The sequence below is a fragment of the Chinchilla lanigera genome, unplaced genomic scaffold (genome assembly GCF_000276665.1).
Source record: "Chinchilla lanigera isolate Chin_1 unplaced genomic scaffold, ChiLan1.0 scaffold00160, whole genome shotgun sequence".
In the NCBI taxonomy this organism is placed as follows: Eukaryota; Metazoa; Chordata; class Mammalia; order Rodentia; family Chinchillidae; genus Chinchilla; species Chinchilla lanigera.
In genome coordinates, this window is record NW_004955561.1 from 1,003,054 (window position 1) to 1,023,612 (window position 20,559).

Genomic DNA, 20,559 nt, shown 5'->3' on the forward strand with positions numbered 1-20,559 from the left:
AGAGGAGGGATTAGAATGGGAAGTAAACTGTTAGTTGAAGGGAAGATTAGGTGTTATGCTATCATGCGTTGCTTTTCGCCTTTGTGCAGCCCTGAATCTGTGGAGGCTAGTCCAGCAGTTAATGAGAAGAGCGTGTATTCCACTCATAATTATGGGACCACTCAGAGGCATGGGTGTCGAGGACTGCCTTATGCTGTGAGTATGCATTCGTATCTCTCCAGAGCAGTGAACTTCCTGGAGTGTAATCCATTCTTACACATTGTGACTTTCTTGAAATGTTTATATGCAGCATGACGAAGTTGCCCCTTTTGCAATTCCCTGCCTCCAGCGGACGTCTAGCCCTGCATCATTGTTCTTGTTTTTATGTCCCAGTTGACCTTGGCATTTTGTTTTATCACTTTCCTGGTTGAAGCCAAAAAACGAAGGGTACTACTTTCTTCTTTCTTTCCATATGTACCATACTTTAGGGGAGAGAGGGGCCAGTGTTTGGACACTGTTGATTTAAAAAATCTTATTTTCAGGATCATAATTACGGAGCCCCTCCTCCTCCGACACCTCCTGCTTCTCCCCCTGTCCAGACGATCATCCCTCGTTCTGACCTGAATGGCCTGCCGTCGCCCGTAGAGGAACGCTGTGGAGACAGCCCGAACTCTGAAGGAGAGACTGTTCCTACCTGGTGTCCTTGTGGTCTTTCTCAGGATGGCTTCCTTCTCAACTGTGACAAGTGCAGGTAAGATCCTGTTCCATGAAATTCAAGCCTGGGTTGCTGGGAGTAGGGTTTCTTACTAGTAGGGAAAAGCTCAAAGTATTCTTTCTTGTGTTTGTTAATGTAGATGATTCCTTAGTGCTCCTTGGCTCGAATTCTCTGCACTAGGTGAGAATTGCTGACAACAAGGAATGAGAGATTGATGTTAAAGCTATTGAATTTGATATGAAATTTAATGTCCTGGAAACATTTGGTAGGTGGGAGGGAGGGGGTAGACTATGCAGAGATACTTCTCCCATGTGTGCTATGATGTGCTGCATGCTGTTGGAAGGACTACTTTAAGTTTATTTTCCTCTTTAGGGGAATGAGCAGGGGGAAGGTTATTAGACTTCATCGGCGGAAGCAGGACAACATATCAGGTGAGCAGAAGATGAGTGTACCCCACATATGGGCATGTAAATATTTTGTGATTTAAATGTTCTCAGAGTAATCCCTCTTACAGATTACCGTGGTCCCCAGCTCTTTTCATGGAAAGAGATAAGCATCCTCTTAATATCACTGTAGATCTGTCATTGTAAATTAGATATATATGGAAACAGCATTTTAGTTCTGTAGCAATCAAAGTATTCCTGAAACTACCAAAAAAATTCCTTTTCTTTAAATTATTCAGTCTCAACTTGTTACAAGTAGAGGGCATTCAAGCTACAGGACTGAATATATAAGGGGAAAAAGTGGTACATGTAGAACAGTTCATTCGCTTAATGCTAGTGACGTAGAACAAGATCTTGCTTTCATAAAGACAGTGGGCTATCTATGTTGCTTTAAAGATGATAGAGTTGATAGTGGAAGACAGTGACTTACTGGGTATGGAGCACATCTGAAGGAAGAACTGCTGTTGGTAAACTTTTGACGCTGGTTCCTGAACTACAAAATCACCTTTTTTCAGGTGGGGATAGCAGTGCAACAGAAAGCTGGGATGAGGAGCTTTCTCCTTCCACTGTGTTGTACACAGCAACACAGCACACACCTACAAGCATCACCTTAACTGTTAGAAGAACCAAACCCAAAAAGCGAAAAAAGAGTCCAGAAAAGGGTCGTGCAGCACCAAAGCCAAAGAAGATCAAGGTAGGGAGGGTTAAAAGGTCTTATATAGACATATTTCTGAAGTAGCTTGAATTTTGGAGCAAGAGTGCACCAGAATTCTTTCACAAAATTTGAACCAGATGTTTAAAAGACCACTTTTTGCTCTACTTACAAAAATCAGCTAATCTGTGTTGTGTACATATAGACCAACCTCTCTTCGGGCTGGGGAAATAGCTCAGTGGCATAAGCGCCTGCCTGGCAAGCGCAAGGTCATGAGTTCAATACCCGGTACCACCAAAAAAAAAAGACCAACCTCTCTTCTGCCACACCATACATCACTACTTGCTCAGAGTTTCTTCTACTCCAGCCCCCATCCCAGGTATGAAATTCCAACCCTGCCTGGCACAAGCCTGCGTGTGTTGCAGCCTGAGTCTAGGCTTCCACTCGCCTCACAGTGTCTCCTCACCTGGAGACTAAGAGCAATGCGAAACTTTGCCTGGCATACACCCACCTCATGTCATTGGGTTATTTTTTCCTTGTTACCCACCTCCCCCGCCCCTCTCCCCCAAGTCACAAAATATCTCTTGAATTGTCTAAGCTTCCTCAGTGTCACGGTCACTTTCCTATATTCTCAACTAAAAAGTCTCCAGGAGAAATCTCTTCTGTTTTGTGATCTTTCTTCCCCATCACAGCAACTTTGTTGCTCCTAGGTGACTTGCCCACCCCTTGTTAAGGGGATTGGTCTTTGTTTCCTTCTTAATTTCAAAACTGATAAATCTGTAACATAAGGTTTTTTATTTACTTTTTCTCTCAGTGTCAGGATGCACATAGGATTTCAGTGGTGCATGCTCATCCCTGTTACCTACTTCCATGATAGAAAGTATTAGAATGAGTCTCAGCTCACTGGGTTTGAGCTATCCCTATTCTTCACAATAGGTTGGGGAATTCCTTGTGTTTGTTATGTAGAGAAAAGGGGATGGAATAGAACTCTAGTTCATCCCTTAGTTTTAGTCTCAGATAGGTATAACTGTCATTCTTGGTACCAAGTTTTGTTTTGTTCTACTTGTTTTCCTCTTTGGGATAGGCATTTCGAGAGGGATCCCGGAAGTCCTTGCGGATGAAGGTAAGGGGTAATCTTCCCTGATGCTGTGTTTTACTTCACTGTGATCTTGCATTTTGGTCAGCTTCTTTCCTGACACTGATGGTCTGGGAATCTTGGAATCTGCTTTTTTATTACTTTGTAATTGTTGCCATTCAGTTTTCATAGAGCTTTTTTCCAAAGTAGAGTTTTTAGCCATTTTCTGAAACATTTTTCCTTTCTATTATCAGCCTGTGTTTATTAGTTTATCTTTAGCTGCTTTTCAGGAGTTGGGGGGGATACATGACATTTTACCAAACAAGATGAGACTGCTGGTATTTTGTCACTGTAATTGGGCTCTGCCTCAAGGGTCAGGGCTTTCTGGTAATGATACAGAACCTCTTGTGCACCTACCATAGCACTATGTGGGCTTTAATCAACAGCAGCAACTCAGTAGCAGGAAAGCTGTATTACTGTTTGGAATTAATGTTGTTGGAAATGGTTTCCTTTCAAGTTTTTTTCTTGGCCTTCCTATTTGATAGAGAAGACTTATGTGATGCATGTGTGTTTCTCCAGTTGTCTAAGGCATGCTTTTGTAAAAAGGTTGGAGAATAGAGAAAATTATGTATAACGTTTAAAAGGACTTTTAGGTACTCAATAAAAAGCTTGCTGAAAGATTTGATTATATTGTGTAGTATCTTCTTTTACCTGTGTATATATAGGAAAGAGGACTTTCCAGATCATCACTTGTGGCTTCAAAGCATGTAGTTAGAATTAAGTTCTATAAGTGTTTATCCCTAAAAGTATACATGATGGAAAAGACAGATCCTTCCTGTTGACAGTTATATGGCATAAAGTCTTAAGAGAGGGAAAGTTTTATTGGGATTACTTTGTATTTAATATGGTACACTAGTATAACTCATATTATCAAAAGTTACAATTGATGTTTTATCTAAAGTTTAAAGGCCTCATCTTGGGTAGATGGGAGAAGACGTAGGACCTCACATACAGAGCATCAGAGGTCTGGGCTATGTTCTGGAACATGGCTTACTCATAAATTCTTTGCTTATAGACATATCTCCTACAGGTAACCAAGTTTGCTTTAACTCCCACCCCACCCCTTTTTGTTAAAAAGAGTTCCTAAATAGACTTCTAGGGACAAACATAACCCTGATCCTAGCTGCGGAGCCACTTTCAGTTTTATCAGTCAATTACTGTAACTTATCCCCAGAGATTCAAAACCTTCTGTAAGCTATCAACTGGCTTTCCCAGACAACTGCACATGAACCCCAAATTTTCTACAGCTTCCAAAGGTTTTCTGCCCACAGACATGTTTAGGGCACATACCCCACCCCGTAGTAGTTGTTTGATTGTTGTCTCACAATTGTAAAACTCAACCAAAGATCCAGAGAGTAACTGGAAGGTTGGGAGACTTTATCATTTAGATTTTTCATCTGAAAGCCTAGAGCTTTACTACTAAAGACTTAACTCTAAACCATTTCTTTAAACTTGACATTTTGGACCAACTAACTCTGTGTTGTGGGGGGGATTGTTCTTTGTATTTGAAGATACTTAGCCACATCCCTACCATCTATCCACTAGTGCACCATACACTGAGTTGTGATAATCAGAATGTCTTCAGTATTACCCAGTATCTCCTGAGAGCAAGGTGGCCCCAGTTGAGAACCTCTGCTCTAAACCCACTGAGGTGGAGTATCTGCTTCCTGAAGGATGGATGGTGGGACTGCAGAATAAACAGATTAGTAAAAATTAAGCCAGACGTACTGGTGCACACTTATAATCCCAGCACTTGGGAGGCTGAGTGAGGCAAGAGGATCACCGTGGGTTTAAGGCCAGCCTGGGCTACATAGTGACTTTTAAGTCTAGCCTGACCTACATAATGAGACCTTGTCTCCAAAAAAGCAAAAAGAAAGAAAAAAAGGAAGGTGGATGAGTAAAAAATTGGTGATTCTATGGCACAGACTTCCAAAACACAAAAAATTTAACAATTCATAAGTTTCATGGTTGATACTAGATCCTGAAGCCGGAAATACTGTTTGTGCACCATTAATCCCAGTCTTACAAGCAGACTTAAGTGTCAGATTTTGCTTTATCTTTGCTCGACTGCTGCTGACAACGTCAAACAGCTAATACTTCTGTTTATCATGTGCTGGTTTTAGGTGTACCTTATTCTCCCTTTATTGTTCAGTCTTTCAGACTAGTGAAAAGACATTAAAGTGTGTTGCTAACTTTTTTTTTATGTTTTTCTGTTTCTTGGAAAAAGGATGGTAGACAGCAATTAATCAACCGCAGTGATGCAAAAGTAGCAAAAGGAAGCAGTTGCTAGTATAGGCATCAATGTTCCCTTTGCCATTCTTGGAAAGTATTTAATTTTGTTAGGCCTGTTTTTGGAAGTGGACATGGATTTCTGGTAGCATTGGTTACTATAGTGTCTTTTCCTTTTAATCATCACTACCAGTGTTGGTTTTCTGGGCCACTCAAGCCTTAAATGCCATGGAGGAGAATGTGTCAAACTTCAATGTGGTCTCCATAGCTCAAGCTGTAAAGTGGTAGGAAACTGCTGTTGCTGAGATACAGTAGTCTTAAGTACTGTCAACATAGAGGGCAATGCTTTTCCTGGAGGACTGTAGCAAAGTATCTAGCTCTCAGATATTTTTGTTACCTCTACCCACCTCCCTCTTCTCACCTCACTCCTTCAGATTATTTAGAATGTAACTATATAAATTGTCTAAAGTTCTAATAAACTTCAAAATGGTAAATTTTTCTGTGGGTGATGATATGATTGATTGGGATCACGTGTACATTTAGAATGAACAAATGTTAATGACAATAAGTGACACAAAAATAAAATTATTCTTCTAGAGAGTAGTAAAAGTAATTTGTCCTAGCATACTAGCACGGATAACTTTAATAAATACTGAACATTTAAGCAGTATGATGATTCAAGGTATCTGTAGCATTCTTTTTTATAAAGATTTTATGAACTGATGTCATTCTTCTGATAAGAAATTGTATATTTGTGGCTTTAAAATGGTCATAAAAAAGATGATAGGATGGAACTATGACCTAGATTATTTTCTTACTTTATAAATGGAGAAATTGAGTGTCCTTGCTTTAAAGAGCTTATCTTAGACCTCACAGCTCAGTAGTAATAAAACTATAATAAAAGCCAGATCTCCTGACTCCCAGTCCATTATTCTTTTATGCCACAGTGAAAACAAATTTTCTTTCGAAATTCAGCCTTCTCCCCAGTCCCTGTGTCCTATGAATTTTCATGCATAGACTCTACTAACCTATCTGACTTTTGTTCTCTACAGAATTCTCCCTCTGAAGCACAGAATTTAGATGAGAATACAACCGAGGGCTGGGAAAATCGGATAAGACTATGGACTGATCAGTATGAAGAAGCTTTCACTAATCAGTACAGCGCAGATGTACAGAACGCCCTTGAACAACATCTACATTCTAACAAGGAATTCGTGGGAAAGCCTGCTATTTTAGACACTATTAATAAGACTGAATTGGCCTGTAATAATACAGTTATTGGTTCACAAATGCAGGTAAGGACCAAATGGGTTAAAGACTTTAAGGAGTTGGGATTGTTTAGAATCCAGGAAGAGGACCTGAATTGGAATTACTGTTTCTACTAAATGTAGGAGGCCTTAGAATAACAAATTAGCCAACTGTTGATCATCTTAAGCTAAAGCAGTTTATATTAACTAAATTATCTGGGTACGTATTTTTAAACTGTATTAATTAAAACTAAAATAATTAAGATGGAAAATTTCATACTGCCTAGGAAAGAATTATCAAAAATTAATAGAAATCTAATCTTATTTTTATATTCTATTAGATGTAGAGCCACTAAAATCCTAATCATATGTTCTTTGATCTTGCCTTTCTTTTGCAAGTGGCAGGTTCACTAGATGGCATGTTTCCTACAAAAATTGAGGTTATAATCAGATGTAAAATTTTCTGATCATTGAGCTATATAACATATGTATGTAAAACTTGAAAATGTTGGGAGCTTTTCATCACTTTTGAAATATTCTGAATGTCTACTAGGCTGTTCTCGCTAATATTTGATGATCATACTCTGATTTTATTCAGTTACAGCTGGGAAGAGTCACTCGAGTTCAGAAGCACCGAAAAATCTTGAGGGCTGCGAGAGATCTGGCTTTAGACACTCTTATCATAGAGTATCGTGGGAAAGTCATGTTGCGACAGCAATTTGAGGTCAATGGGCATTTCTTCAAAAAGTAAGGATGTCATTCATTGAGCAGTAAAGGTTAACATCATTCTGGCTGACCCGTATTGCTATGAAAATCATCCCGCTTGAAAGACTGCTCCTGCAAAAAAGATAATCCATATAAGCTCGTGCCTATCTACTATTTGTAGAAAAGTGCAAATCTATAAATTTTTTAATGTATAAAGTGATAATAACTCTTTTCCGGTTCCAGTGTTCCTTACTTTGTGCTTGTTCTTTAATGAAAAACAGACAAGCATGTGATGTTTTCCATGTTTAGGCATTGCAAAGGACTCTGACTACTTCTGTCAGTATATGCTTCATATTTGAAATCATGGGGTAACCTTTTAATTTGTGTTGAGAATTACAGAGATTTTAATTATATCCCTAGACCATATCCCTTTGTGCTCTTCTACTCAAAATTCAATGGTGTAGAGATGTGTGTGGATGCCCGTACTTTCGGTAATGATGCTCGGTTCATCAGAAGATCGTGTACACCAAATGCAGAGGTAAGATATCTGTAGCAACTTCCATTTGAATGGAACCACCAAAGGACGAGTTTACTGAAGAAGCAGTCTGGAAACTTCACACAGATAAAGGTCTGTAGCTAACAGTTGTGATCTTTCATTACAAGAGATGGGGGATAAAAAAGTAATGATTTTTTTTTTTTTTTATGCTAGTAGGATGGGAGCAAGGAGTGGATTTTCTTTAGAGAATGCAGACGAGAGAGAGTATGTTAGCATTTGCTAAAAGAAAGAGCTTAAATTGGATAAGAGGTCAATAAGGTTATATTAAAGAAACTGGTCATGTGATAGAAGATGTCATTGGTTTCAACCAAGCTATTTGGTTTCACTTTTATAGATTTTAGGAAACAGTATTATAAAAGAAATTCTGGACATTTCCAGAATTTCTTACCAGGTACAATAAAATCCACAGAGCTTTATAGGCTAAAGAATTTTAATTCTCCGGTGGAGCTAGAAACACTTTTAAGATGAACAACAATGATTAACCCTGATTTCCTGCATCTCAGTTTCTCTTTCTGAAGAAGTATCATAAGCATTGAGGGTCCTTAGTGTAACAATTGCATACATAATGATTGAGTTAAACAGCAGGCTGCTGTAACTCTTAAATGGGGAGAAATGATTCAGATAAAGATTCTTTTCCTTTTTATGGAGAATTTATAGTCTATGACAAATCTAATCATGCGCCTTTTTCACACAGGTGCGGCACATGATTGCAGATGGGATGATTCACCTGTGTATCTATGCTGTGTCTGCCATCACCAAGGATGCTGAAGTCACCATTGCATTTGATTATGAATACAGTAACTGGTAAGACCTCACAAACTTCTCCTAACATGAATGGGCTTGTCTTAAATATTAAGCTGTTCAGTTCTATTTAAAATCTGCTTTTGTTCCTTGCTTAATCTTTTTATAAATAATGTGTGTTCTGCCTAGAAATTGTGAAGAAAAATCAACTTAGATGTTTTTGGTTTTCTGTTTTCTAGAGATTGAGGTACACATTATATCACTGTAGGATACTGTTCTGGAGTTTCAACACAGATGGTGGTTAGATGTTTTTGTTTTTGTGGGTTTTGGTTGGGTTGTTTGTTTGAGGATTTTTTTGCTTTGTGGTGGTGGTGGTGATATGTACTGACAGTTGAACCCAGGGCTATCACCAGCCCTTTTTAATTACTTCATATTGAGATAGAATCTTGCCAAACAGCTGAGTTGTCCAGGCTGGTCTTGAGTTTGTGATCCTTCTGCTTCAAATTCCTAGGGAACTGGGATTATAGGCATGCACCACCACACAGCTTCATTGTCTTGCAGCTCTTTATGTATGAGACATTCCTGGAAGCTGCAGTAGCCTTTATTGTTATGAAAAGAACACTTTGCTCCGGGCCACACATAATGAGAACTATAAAAATTCACCCTACCATTTATTTACAATTGTATTTGTCATTTACAACTTTTGTAATGGTTGTTTGGTGGTTTTTGCTTGTTTTTGAGATGGTAACTTGCTAATGTTGCCTAGGCTAGCCTTGAATTTGAGTGCCTCCTGTCTCAGCTTCCCAGGTAGTTGTCACTGACATCTTTTTTTTTTTTTTTTTTTGTACTGGGAATCAAACTCAGGACCTTCCACTTGCCAGACAGATGCTTGTGCTGCTGAACTGTATCCCCTGCCCTGTCACATCTTAATAATGCTCAGACACAAGGCTTTTTAACTATTAACCCCATCCACTTAGAACATGTATCTTAGCTGTATATGACAATACAGGAAAACAGAAATAGTGAGCCATAAGATGGGTATGTGTTTCATTAAGTAAATGCTTTTCGTCTTTCATTGTTTTGGAAAAAATAGAGGCCATATGGTAAAGTCATACTCAGGTATAAAAAAGAGTATTGATAAGTAGGGAACTGAATAAAAGTGAGGACAGAGTAATGGTGGGCCCAAGTGAGTATGGTCTTGTCAGACACTATCCCTGATTCACTGCCTCCTATAGAGCATAAAGGCAGTTGGGAAAATTGAACTTTCCTTTCCACTGACTGTATCTAGAGTTGGGGATACACAGAGAAACAGAATATTAAAATCATTTGCAGGGACTCTCCGATTTGTTTAATTTATCCAAGATAACACAAGGAGAAATTTGTATGCTGATATTTCAATAGAATAAGTAGGTAGTATACCTGAATTTGAAGAATACTGAGACAGGATCTTTTGGTTATTTCTTTGGAGCAGTAATTATAAAGTGGACTGTGCATGTCACAAGGGAAACCGGAATTGCCCTATACAGAAAAGAAATCCCAATGCCGCAGAACTGCCACTCCCACCTCCTCCAAGCCTACCCACCATTGGGGCAGAGACTAGACGTAGAAAAGCACGGAGGAAAGAGCTAGAGATGGAGCAGCAGAATGAGGCTTCAGAGAATAGTGACCAGCAACCACAAGAAGTTCCAGAAAAAGTAAATGTATCCAGTGATCATGAGGTAATCTCCCCTGGTGAAATGATGATATAGTATTAATCCTCTAGTACAGTGATGGCGAGCCTTTTAGAGCTTTCAATTATACAAACAGCCTGATGTGGCATATATACCATAGTTTCGCCACCACTGCCAGTAGATTCTACATTGCCACCTGTTGTTTGGGACCCTATAATAATACGTAGTGCTCGATGTATCAACATAAATATGCATTCGTTCATTTTGTTTTACAAAGTTAAGAGCATTCTTTAAATAGCGCAGTGGTAGGTTTACTTGTGTGGCATGCATAAGGCCCAGGTTTGATCCTCAGCCCCACAAAAGAACAGAGAGCATCCTTTCAGCTATTTTCCAGATTTCATTCCAGTGTGATTGGGAATTACCATCTGTGTTTGCCCTGTGGCCTCACCTGAGTAACACTGTAAAGCACTAGAAATTGTTTCTAAAGCATCTGTCCTACCAGAAGAAAATAGTTGATTCACCACACCCAGAGTTTGAGAGTACAACTTTATGTTCCTTCTGTCTTAAAGGAAGTAGACAATCCAGAAGAAAAACGAGAAGAGAAAGAAGAGATTACAGAAGACGTGGAGAACCCCGCTCATAGCAGGAGGGTGAGTAACATCTGACATTCTTTTGCTCTTTCTGATTTTTGCTACCTCTTGACATGAGAATCTTTTTCTTTTCCTACCACCTCATTTATTTCCCCTGAAGGTTTAGTATGGCCTTTTTCTATCAGGTATTATTCATTATAATTTACATTTTTTTTTTCCTGCACATTGTTCAGTGAGTTACTGATTTTTCAAAAACTAGATTTTCAAAACTGAAGTGCATGGGCTATTTTGCTCCAACTTAGAATTCTCTTGGTGTGTGTGTGTGTGTGTGTGTGTGTGTGTTTATTTTTTGTAATTACTATTACACTTAATTATGTGGAGTAAAACAATTTACTTTTATGCTGAAACTAAGGATATTTATTTTTGCTCATGTAATGTTCAAGGACAGTTCCCTTCATTGGGGAGAGAGAGAGTGTGTGTGTGTGTGTGTGTGTGTGTGTGTGTGTGTGTTTGAGACAGGGTCTCACTATGTAGTTCAGGTTGTCCTTGGGCTTAGTGTGTAGCCCAGGCTGGCCTTGAACCCACAGTGATCTTCCTGCCTCACCCTTCCGAGTGCTGAGATTATAGGCAAGCATCACCATGCCCGGGCCCTTAGGTTGATTTTGAACTCCAAAACATACGTAGAAAAATGGCTTTGAGGGCTATTTTTCTTCCATGTTAAAAAATTTCAAAATAATTTGACCTTTAAAAAAAGTATGGACTTAATCTTGCTTTCTTTTACAATTGTTCTCAACATTTTAAGTGAAATATTTTAATTTTGATCTTATATTCTCAAAGGTATGTGTATCATCTTACTGGTAATTTAGTGAGTTTTTGTAAGTTTCCATTTATACAGTAGATGTCCTCTGTGGCCTGCTGAAGCTTCTCTCTATGCTATTTCTTTCTAGACCCGGGAGGATAGAAAGGTTGAAGCCATCATTCACACTTTTGAAAACTTAGAGAAAAGAAAGAAACGGCGGGATCAGCCCTTGGAACAGAGCAGCTCTGACATAGAAATTACTACCACCTCAGAAACTCCTGTTGAAGAAGAAACAAAAGCTGAATTCCCTGAATCTGAAGTTAGCAACACTGCTTCAAATATTTCCATCCCAAGCACCCCACAGATTACTGGTGTGAACACACGGAGGTCTTCCCAAGCAGGGGTGAGAGAAGAAAAGACTCTTTTTACTCTATCTTTTGGAGTAGTTAACGTCAATATTTTCAGCTTTGCCCCATATCACAATAAATAAAGCAGTTTAACATCTTAATTAGCAGATTCCTGGGATTCAAAGAGACAAGTCAGAATTTAAATGACTAAACACCTTCAAGCTAAAATGGAATGTGGTACTGTTTCTGCCAGATAAACTGTTGGTAGCAAGTTCTTAAAAATATTTGGGAGGGCTGGGGATATAGCCCAGTGGTAAAGTACTTACCTAACTCACACAAGGCCATAGGTTCAATCCCCAGCACAACAAACTAAATAAAACTTCTTTTAGGATCCCACAGCTATAGTCCTACTTATTAAGGTTTGAGGGTTTGATGTCAGCCCCTGGCAACATAGCAAGACCCCATCATCTCCAAAGGGAAACACTGATTTCTGACCATGCATGAAGATCATTAATAGAAAACTTAACATGTGCAAGGACCCTGGTTCAGTCCCTACCACACAAAAACATCATTTGGTTTCCCGCCCAAAAACCAATCTTCTGTATAGCCTAGTTAAGTAGCTGACCTTTCATAGGATTGTCAGGATAAACCTTTCTGGCCCTTTGCTACCTTAGCCATGAGTGTAATGCTAAAACCTCAATATCTGGGAAAGAAACAAAAGGGAAAATTCTCTTCCCTACTAAGAATCCTATAATTAGGTCACTACCTTTTGCTGATTATTGCCCTATTTCATAGATGCTTATTAGAAATAACTAACCCACATATGTAACTAACTAGCTCAACCCCTAGATGGCATTCAAATATATAAATGTTTATATTTAAGGATTACATTTATTTAAGTTATTCGAAGTTGTTTTTCCACCAGGAGGCATTTTTGAGAATAGGTTCCCTCCTCAAAAAAAAAAAAAAAAAATGGTCAATAGGGAACTAGAGGGAGTGTTTCTGATAATGAAGTTTCTCATCAGCATTTGACCCGAATATTGTTACAGGATGTTGCTGCAGAAAAACCAGTCCCTAAAGCACCTTCAGCAAAGCCTTCTAGGCCTAGACCGAAGAGTCGAATTTCTCGGTACAGGACCAGTTCAGCCCAAAGACTAAAGCGTCAGAAGCAGGCCAGTGTGCAACAGGCAGAGTTGTCACAAGCTGCCTTGGAAGAGGGGGCAAATAACAACTCAGCAACTCCTACTGAAGCTGGAAGTATAGACAGTTTAGGAGAAAACAGACAGTTAACAGGGTCTGACCCAACCGTGGTATCAGTTCCTGGATCCCATGTCAACCGTTCTGCATCAAAGTACCCCAAAACCAAAAAAGTAAGTGACAAATACATCTTCATAGGCTTAGTCTGGCAAGGGCTGTTCTAGTATACTCTTTAGGAAAAATTAATCTTAGTGTTAATAGATTGAAAGGTCTAAATAAAAATGCCTTTATGTGGAAGGCTGAAGCCATTCTACCTTTTAGTCCCTTATTTTTAAGCAGAGGATAAAGTCACTGCTAGCTAAAATTAATCATCTCTTAGTAAGGATGGGCATGGAGAGAACGCAGGAAGATATCCTTGCATTCTTAATGCCCAGTTCATCCTCACTGCAGCTGCTGCATCTGTCCTAGTTTCTAGGTGAGGTTTGTCTTTGTGAATTGGACTGCTGCTTCTGGCTTTTTTATATGCAGCATTGACTAATTGTTTTTTTTTTTAACCTTAGTATCTAGTTACAGAATGGTTGAATGACAAAGCAGAGAAGCAAGAGTGCCCTGTTGAGTGCCCTTTACGTATCACCACAGACCCAACTGTACTGGCAACAACCCTGAACATGTTACCGGGTCTTATTCATTCCCCGTTAATTTGCACCACTCCCAAACACTACATTCGCTTTGGCTCACCCTTTATGCCTGAGAGGCGTCGAAGGCCCCTTCTGTCTGATGGCACATTCAGCTCCTGCAAAAAGGTATGTCTGTGTTTATGTGGTTTTTTTTTAACATAGGATACCTATAATCATAACATATTTAACACATTTTCTAGATAGCCACTCTATCCATGTGAGTTAATGATGAGTTCATTGCTCAACGTGAATGCATCAGGAGCCAGTGGAACTAAGTTGAACATATACTGCATTTTCGGTGCTTAAATTTTCACTGTGGGTATTCACTGTTGTCTCTTCTGAAGGCCCTTGAGATTACTGAGAGCACACAGCAGTTGATGGCTGGTTAGGGAGAGATACATTTTGTGTGTGCTCTTGTGGTACTGGTTTACATGTCCATTTGTGCTTTGAATTAATTCAGTCACTATTATCTCCTAAAAGAGTTTAGAGGAAAAGTCCTATTCCAGTTGGCATAATTCCTCTTCCTTTATTAAAATGACAACAGGATGGACTATTTATTCCCTATAGAATGTGGAACCTACCTACTATAAAGGAACGTCTCTTCTCTCTCTACTTCTCTCTCCTCGCTCTAGTTAGAGTTTTTGGATCGAGTGGTAGTAGTATTTGGTGGTTGGTTGTTTCTGGAACACACTCTTAATTCCCAGAAGCCCTACATATTTTCCAAAGATGTGTCTCAGGTATAGACCACTCAAACCTATAAAGTTGGTTCAGTGTTGCTAGACGTGTAGGACACCCTTTCATTTGGTCTTTCCTTGAGGTAGAGTTCTGTTCCCTGGAACATCCTTTTCTCTTATCCTCAGATCTGGATTCAGGCTGCCTTCCTCAGTGTCTGCCATTGCCCTCCTCCACTGGCATCACGTACATGAGGATGCTGCATGTAGATTATTTGATGTGATGAAGTCTCCAACTCCAGGCAGGTCTTCCCTGACTCCTCCAAACTTAAAGCTTTTTCTCTTTTCCCCAAAGAACAGAAATTATTTCTTGGGGGGTGGGGGGCATGAAAGATGAGCCAAAGTGGTATGGGATATGGAGGGGAGGAGGGCAACAGGAATCTGTGCGCCACACACTGTAAGGAGTCTTTTCTGATTATCTTACCTAAGTATTTGAGTTACTTGTCAGTAACTCAGTAGAAGAAATCTTAAAGAGAAATTTTACCCCATGACCCTTGCCAAAAGGGTTTGTAGATAACACAGTAACGTGAGGAACTTTCAGGTGACAAGAAAAAAAAAAAAAAAACAGTGGCACTTTCTTTAGAAACGAAATAGTAGAAAATTTCTGAAAAGCTATTTTGTACAGGAAATTTGCCTCAATAACAAAGGACAATTGGGTCTCTGAGGATACTTTCTTAATTAGGTCACTTAGACTACTTTACCTGAGACAAAAAAATACTGTGCCATTTGGTGTAAAAAGCAGTATGATTAACTTTCTGTAATAATAGGAAAGCTGTTAATTCTAATGTGGCCTGCAAAACTAGAGCCACATATGCCTTCTACATTTTAACATTGCTCAGTCCGTCAGCAAGAGTAAGATTTCATAATCTTAAACTTTTTGTGAGGAGTGTTCAAAATTAGAAGGGATATGTAGTCTTCAGTCTAAAGGAGGAGCAAGTAGAGAGATACCTTAATATATTTAATATATATGAAAGAAACTTTTCTTTTGGTTTGTGTTTGGCTGAACCTAGGACTAGGTTTCTAAGATTGTTGGCTATTGAATTATTCTGTCAAATCACATAGAAGTGTTGACAATTACTTAGTACAAGTTAATAATAAAGAATATTTTATAATTTGAAATAGCCTCTTAAAATGCCTCCTTGATAATTCTGATGCTGGTTTACCATCTTTTTGTTACCATCTTGCTTTTCCAGCCTCTGAAAACCAAATGTTTTTAGGACTATGACTTCAAGTTCAGTAAAAATTCATTTCTTTGTACTCTTTTACCTGATTGTGATTTAAGGTTTATATCAGTAGTTCATCTTTGTATCTCCATTGGCATCAGCTAGAAAGGGGTCATGCTTAAGTCCATGTTATATTCTCCATATGTATTTGACTATCTTCATCTTTTGTATTCCTTTGTGTCTTTAGGGTTGTGTTCTCTTTTGTTTGCAGTGCTGGGAATGGAGCACAGGGCCTTGCACATGCTAGGCAAGCCTTTAACAACTGAATTATGTTACTACCCTCATCCTTAGCTTTCTATAAACTATCCTTAAGCACTTTACATATGGCATAGTCAGTCTTCAAGAAGAGGTAATGAGTCAGGTACACATACCAAATTATAGCAAGATGATTGTGTTTAAATTGCATCTTTTAAGTTTAGGTCTAAATAGTTTGTTTAAATGTTTATTTTCGTATTTGCTGTAAATAAATGCAGATTATATTATAAAATGTACAGCTTTTTAAGAGCAAAACTGAAGTTGGCTTTATTCTGAGTCGGGAGAGGCAACAGTTATTTTTAAAGTGGTTAGAACAGACTCACCTGGTTCAAGACCTAAGAACATTTCCATGATTAAACAAAATTGGAATACAATTCTGAAAATCCCTCAAAAGATACAATAAGCAAGTAGATGAGAAAAACCATTCTTTGTAGGATGAGTTAGAATAATATATATTCCTAATAGGCCCATTGTTCCATATCTGATTTAAGGAGATAGGCTTCATAAGTAAAAAATAGTGTAAGAGAGGCCGGGTGTGATGGCCCACGCCTGTAATCCCAGCACTGGAGAGGCCGAGGTAGGAGGACTGCTATGAGTTCAAGGACAACCTAAAATACATAGTGAGACCCTGTCTCAAAAAAAAAAAAAAAATAGTGTAAGACAAATTCAAATTGGATATATCTACCCAGATTACGAGAGTATTTGTCAGAACATTTGTTGATATGTCCAGAGTATTGAGATTAAATTATCATAATTCTCAAAAGGCATTTTATGATTTTATACCTTGTTCTAGATCTGACTTGAACCATTACTTTAGTGGAGGGGAAACATTTATAAATAGCCAAAGAGCCTTTCATTTGCATTCTACCTGTTCTCCATAAAAGCACCTGCTAGGCATAATACGTATAGTACATTTGTCTCCAGCCAGAATAATAATGAAACATTGTGCATTGCATTGGTATTTTATTTTACACCCTTAAACTTACCAACTTTTAGTTAGAAAAAAGACTCTGAAAATCTAGCTTAATCAGTACTGTGCTTTCTTTGCATACATCATCTCATTTAACCTTCACCATTTAATCTGAGATGTTGGGGTTATTGCCTCAGTTTACAGATTCAGAAGCTCTGGTTTAGAAAGATTTGGTAACTTGCACAAAGACAACTCGCAAATGGTCCAGCCAAATTTCAACCCAGATCTTTTGGACTCCAAAATCTATATGACTTCCTTGCTCCTGCCCCATAATAATGCTACTCTTTTAAGCATTTCTCTCCTCTTTCTTTAACCTCCTACAATCATTTTTCTCTTTCAGTACAATTTCAGAAAAGGGAAAGAAGTCTTTAATAATTCTAGATAGCATTTGGATAGTTACTGGGGGGTTCTAAAATTAACATTACCCAGGCAGTTGATTGAAACACAAAGAAATACTCACGTTTCTTTTAGAAGTAATGTAAAAATCTACAAGGCAAGAGAGGACAGGTTTGACCATACAGTATATGCTGTGGTGTTCAGTCTTACAGCCAACAATGTCAGCATCTTACACCTAGAATGCCCCATTCTAGCTTTATGTTCCCTTTTTTTATTTACCAGAATTTTTTATACTTACATCTTTTATTGTGTGTGTTACTGCAGATTGAACAGAGGGCCTTGTACATACTAGGCAAGCACTCTACACTGAGCTACATCACCAGCCCTGTACTTATATCAGCTTGATGTTAGAAATATAAAAAATGAATTTCTCTTGAAGGAAAGCTCAAGGATCCCAGATGAGTTCTGTTATCTGCTCTCAGAAGAAAATCTTGTACCAATGATAACCTATAACATGGCATTTTTGACTCACTTTGTCCTCCCAGGCCTAAAGTACCCCTTATGTCAAATAAGTACTTTGGAAAAGATAACTTTGAAAGTCTCTTCTAAGCTCTAGAAATCTGTGATTCTGAAAGTTCATCATTACATCAATATTCTGTATATATAAAAATTCATTCTTCGCTTTTCAAGATGTGGTCATATCCTTAAACAGTAGTCCCTTTTTATGTACTTTTTCTATTAGAATTAATCTCTTTGATGAGACTATTTACTTACCTGTAATGTATGTTCTCTAAAGGTATAAAATTATAATTCACCTTTGCTCTTCCTGTTTGTGGATGGTCTGACTCAGAAATAGATGTTTATCAAAATTCAATCTGTCTTATGTCAGAGCAGGAGAGCCACAGAATGGTGAGCCCCCAGAACTGTGTATCTTAAGAGAACACAATTACAGGTAAGAAATGTTCTCTCTTCCACAGTATGCATAGTCTTACTGTGTTAGTTTGTGGAGGCTTGGTCTACTAACTGATCTAAATATATTTCTCATAAATCTAGATTCCTGTAGTCTACCAAAAAATTTGTAACTAACTGGAGAAGTTGTCTTTTTTACTTTTTCCCTTTTTTTTGATTTCTACAGGTCATTTCATCTTGTGATTTGTATTATTTTTGCATAATATAAGCAAGCTACTTGGTAGTGGGGAAAAGTTCATATGTTAAAACTCTTCTAGTACCAGTAGTGAAGTTATTTATTCTCATCCAGAATCTTCTGTGAGTCTTTTACCTTTTCAGATGTCCCCAGCACAGGGCAGACAACTCTTAAGAGTTTGTTATCTTCTGTCTAAGCGTATATTTACGTATTTTGTTTTGATTGACTAGAGTCTCTGTTAAATAAATACGAAAGTTTCTTCCTTACCTCTTTCCATTTACCCTATCCTAAGCAGTATGAAAAGTTGAATAGTAATCATTTTTACTGTTTTTTTTTAATGTAGTCTCATTATTGAGATTTTTTCTCAGCTTTGCCTGGTGGAAGGGATTGATGGGGTGATACCCTAATATGCTAAGGTATAAGGCTTGACTGTGGGACTGAGTGAATATATGGGATTGTGTGTCTCATCAGTTGATGTGTAAAGCCATGGTTAGTGCTTTAAAATAGGTATACTAAATAGGTTCAGTGGTTATTAAGTTGTCTGGTTTTTTTTTCCCCTCACTATAGCGCTGGATGAAGCAAGCATTGGAAGAAGGGATGACTCAAACATCATCTGTACCCCAAGAGACTAGAACTCAGCACCTATACCAAAGTAATGAGAATAGTAATTCCTCTAGTATCTGCAAAGACAATGCAGGTATGTGTCTTAGAACTTCTGAATATATAAGCAACAATTATTTGAGGTCCACATAAAAAATTTCAGTGTTACTACTCTGATATAAAGAAACAAATAGCATGTTCTCTAAATAGTTACTTTACATCTGTCTTTACAGAGGAAGAGAGAAATCTCAAGTCAGGGATCAGTTTTCCCAGGACGACAAAGAAGGAACTAGACAGTATACAGATAACAGCAGAAATGGTTTTTAAAAGGTTAGAGACATTTAAAGTAGTAAGTTTAGGAAATCTGTATTCATAATTGTAAGGGGGAGGGCAAGAAAATGGTGAAATACTAATATTCAGGAACGAATTCTAAATGGTTGAGTTAGGTGGGTTAGGGTTGAGGGGGTAGAGGGTGAATAAAGTAAGCGAGAAATTATTAATTCATTGCTGTCAAAAGAATCTGGACAAGTAGTACAAAATATTTTTAAGAAGACATACGTTTAAATCCAGTTTAACATCCTCAAGAGTTTTTAAACCAGATCATCTGGCATGGTAGAAGCCTGTCATCCCAGCTACTTGATAGACTTGAGTCAGCAGAGTTGCAGGTTGATAGCCAGCCTGGGCAACTTAACTGGACCCAGTTTCAAAATAAAAAAGGAGCAGGAATGTAGTTCGGTGGCAGAGCATTGCCTAGCACATATATGAAGCTCTGGGGTCAGTCTCCAGTATCAAAGCGGAAGAAATTAATCTGGCTTATTATTGTATTACCATTAAACCTGTTGGCTTTCACAGTGACTCTTACAGGGATTCCTATTGAACACTTGGGAGTAGGGAGGCTAAAACAAAATTAAAGCATTGGTACTTAGGATTCCATATTATTTTTTCTTTTTGGACAGGTTTTTTTGGTTTTGTTTGGCAGGGAAGTACTGGGAATCTAACTTAGGACCTCAAGCTTGCTAGGCAGGCATTGTGCCACTGAGCCATATCCCTAGCCCTAGACAGTTTTTAAAATAATATTTCTCATTCCAATATTTAGCTCAATTGAAATGTTCTCAGGGCTGGAGATCTCTAAAATCAATTTTTCTTTTATTATTATGAGATGAAAATAAAGTGGGGTTTTTTTGGGTTTTTTTTTGGTTTTTTTTTTTTTTGGTTTTTTCTCCGGTACCGGGAACCAAACTCATGACCTTGCACTTGCCAGGCAGGCGCTTTGCTGCTCAGCTAAATCCCCAGCCCCTAATAAAGTGTTAAATAAATGCTCATGTAAGACTGTAGTTTGCATAATACTATTTCAGCTTTTTGTACAAACCACTTCATTTGTAATTACTGGAAAATTCTTACGAATTACACTCTTAGTAGTACTGTCTACTGTATATTTTTATCTACTGTATATTAAAACTACTTTTATTTGGATTTTCTTTCCTTTATTGGGAAAAATGGGGTACCACTTTTAAAATTATTGACTTTGCTTTTTCTTGTCTCAGATTGAAGTTAATACATATATAACTGTAGGATAATAAAAATCAAGGGATAACCATTTATTTGAAATACTTTGTTC

At 38.1% G+C, this 20,559-nt stretch overlaps 1 protein-coding gene across 13 annotated transcripts in view; it reads left to right on the forward strand.

Annotated features, from left to right (window-relative positions):
* Setd5 (SET domain containing 5) overlaps positions 1-20,559 on the forward strand; it is a 122,874-nt gene that overhangs the window by 34,240 nt on the left and 68,075 nt on the right. For 7 of the 13 annotated variants that reach the window (XM_005413007.2, XM_013509075.1, XM_005413006.2 and 4 more), the window contains 15 exons: positions 90-195; positions 522-730; positions 1,067-1,125; positions 1,653-1,831; positions 2,874-2,912; positions 6,206-6,448; positions 6,999-7,147; positions 7,526-7,643; positions 8,356-8,465; positions 9,874-10,120; positions 10,642-10,722; positions 11,610-11,864; positions 12,858-13,178; positions 13,566-13,808; positions 18,909-19,038. In XM_005413007.2, the coding sequence (XP_005413064.1) occupies positions 90-195; positions 522-730; positions 1,067-1,125; positions 1,653-1,831; positions 2,874-2,912; positions 6,206-6,448; positions 6,999-7,147; positions 7,526-7,643; positions 8,356-8,465; positions 9,874-10,120; positions 10,642-10,722; positions 11,610-11,864; positions 12,858-13,178; positions 13,566-13,808; positions 18,909-19,038 (2,489 nt within the window). Of the gene's footprint in view, positions 1-89; positions 196-521; positions 731-833; positions 875-1,066; positions 1,126-1,652; positions 1,832-2,873; positions 2,913-6,205; positions 6,449-6,998; positions 7,148-7,525; positions 7,644-8,355; positions 8,466-9,873; positions 10,121-10,641; positions 10,723-11,609; positions 11,865-12,857; positions 13,179-13,565; positions 13,809-18,908; positions 19,039-20,559 lie in introns of those variants that run through there. The other 6 variants (XM_005413012.2, XM_005413008.2, XM_005413014.2 and 3 more) reach the window with 4 other exon arrangements.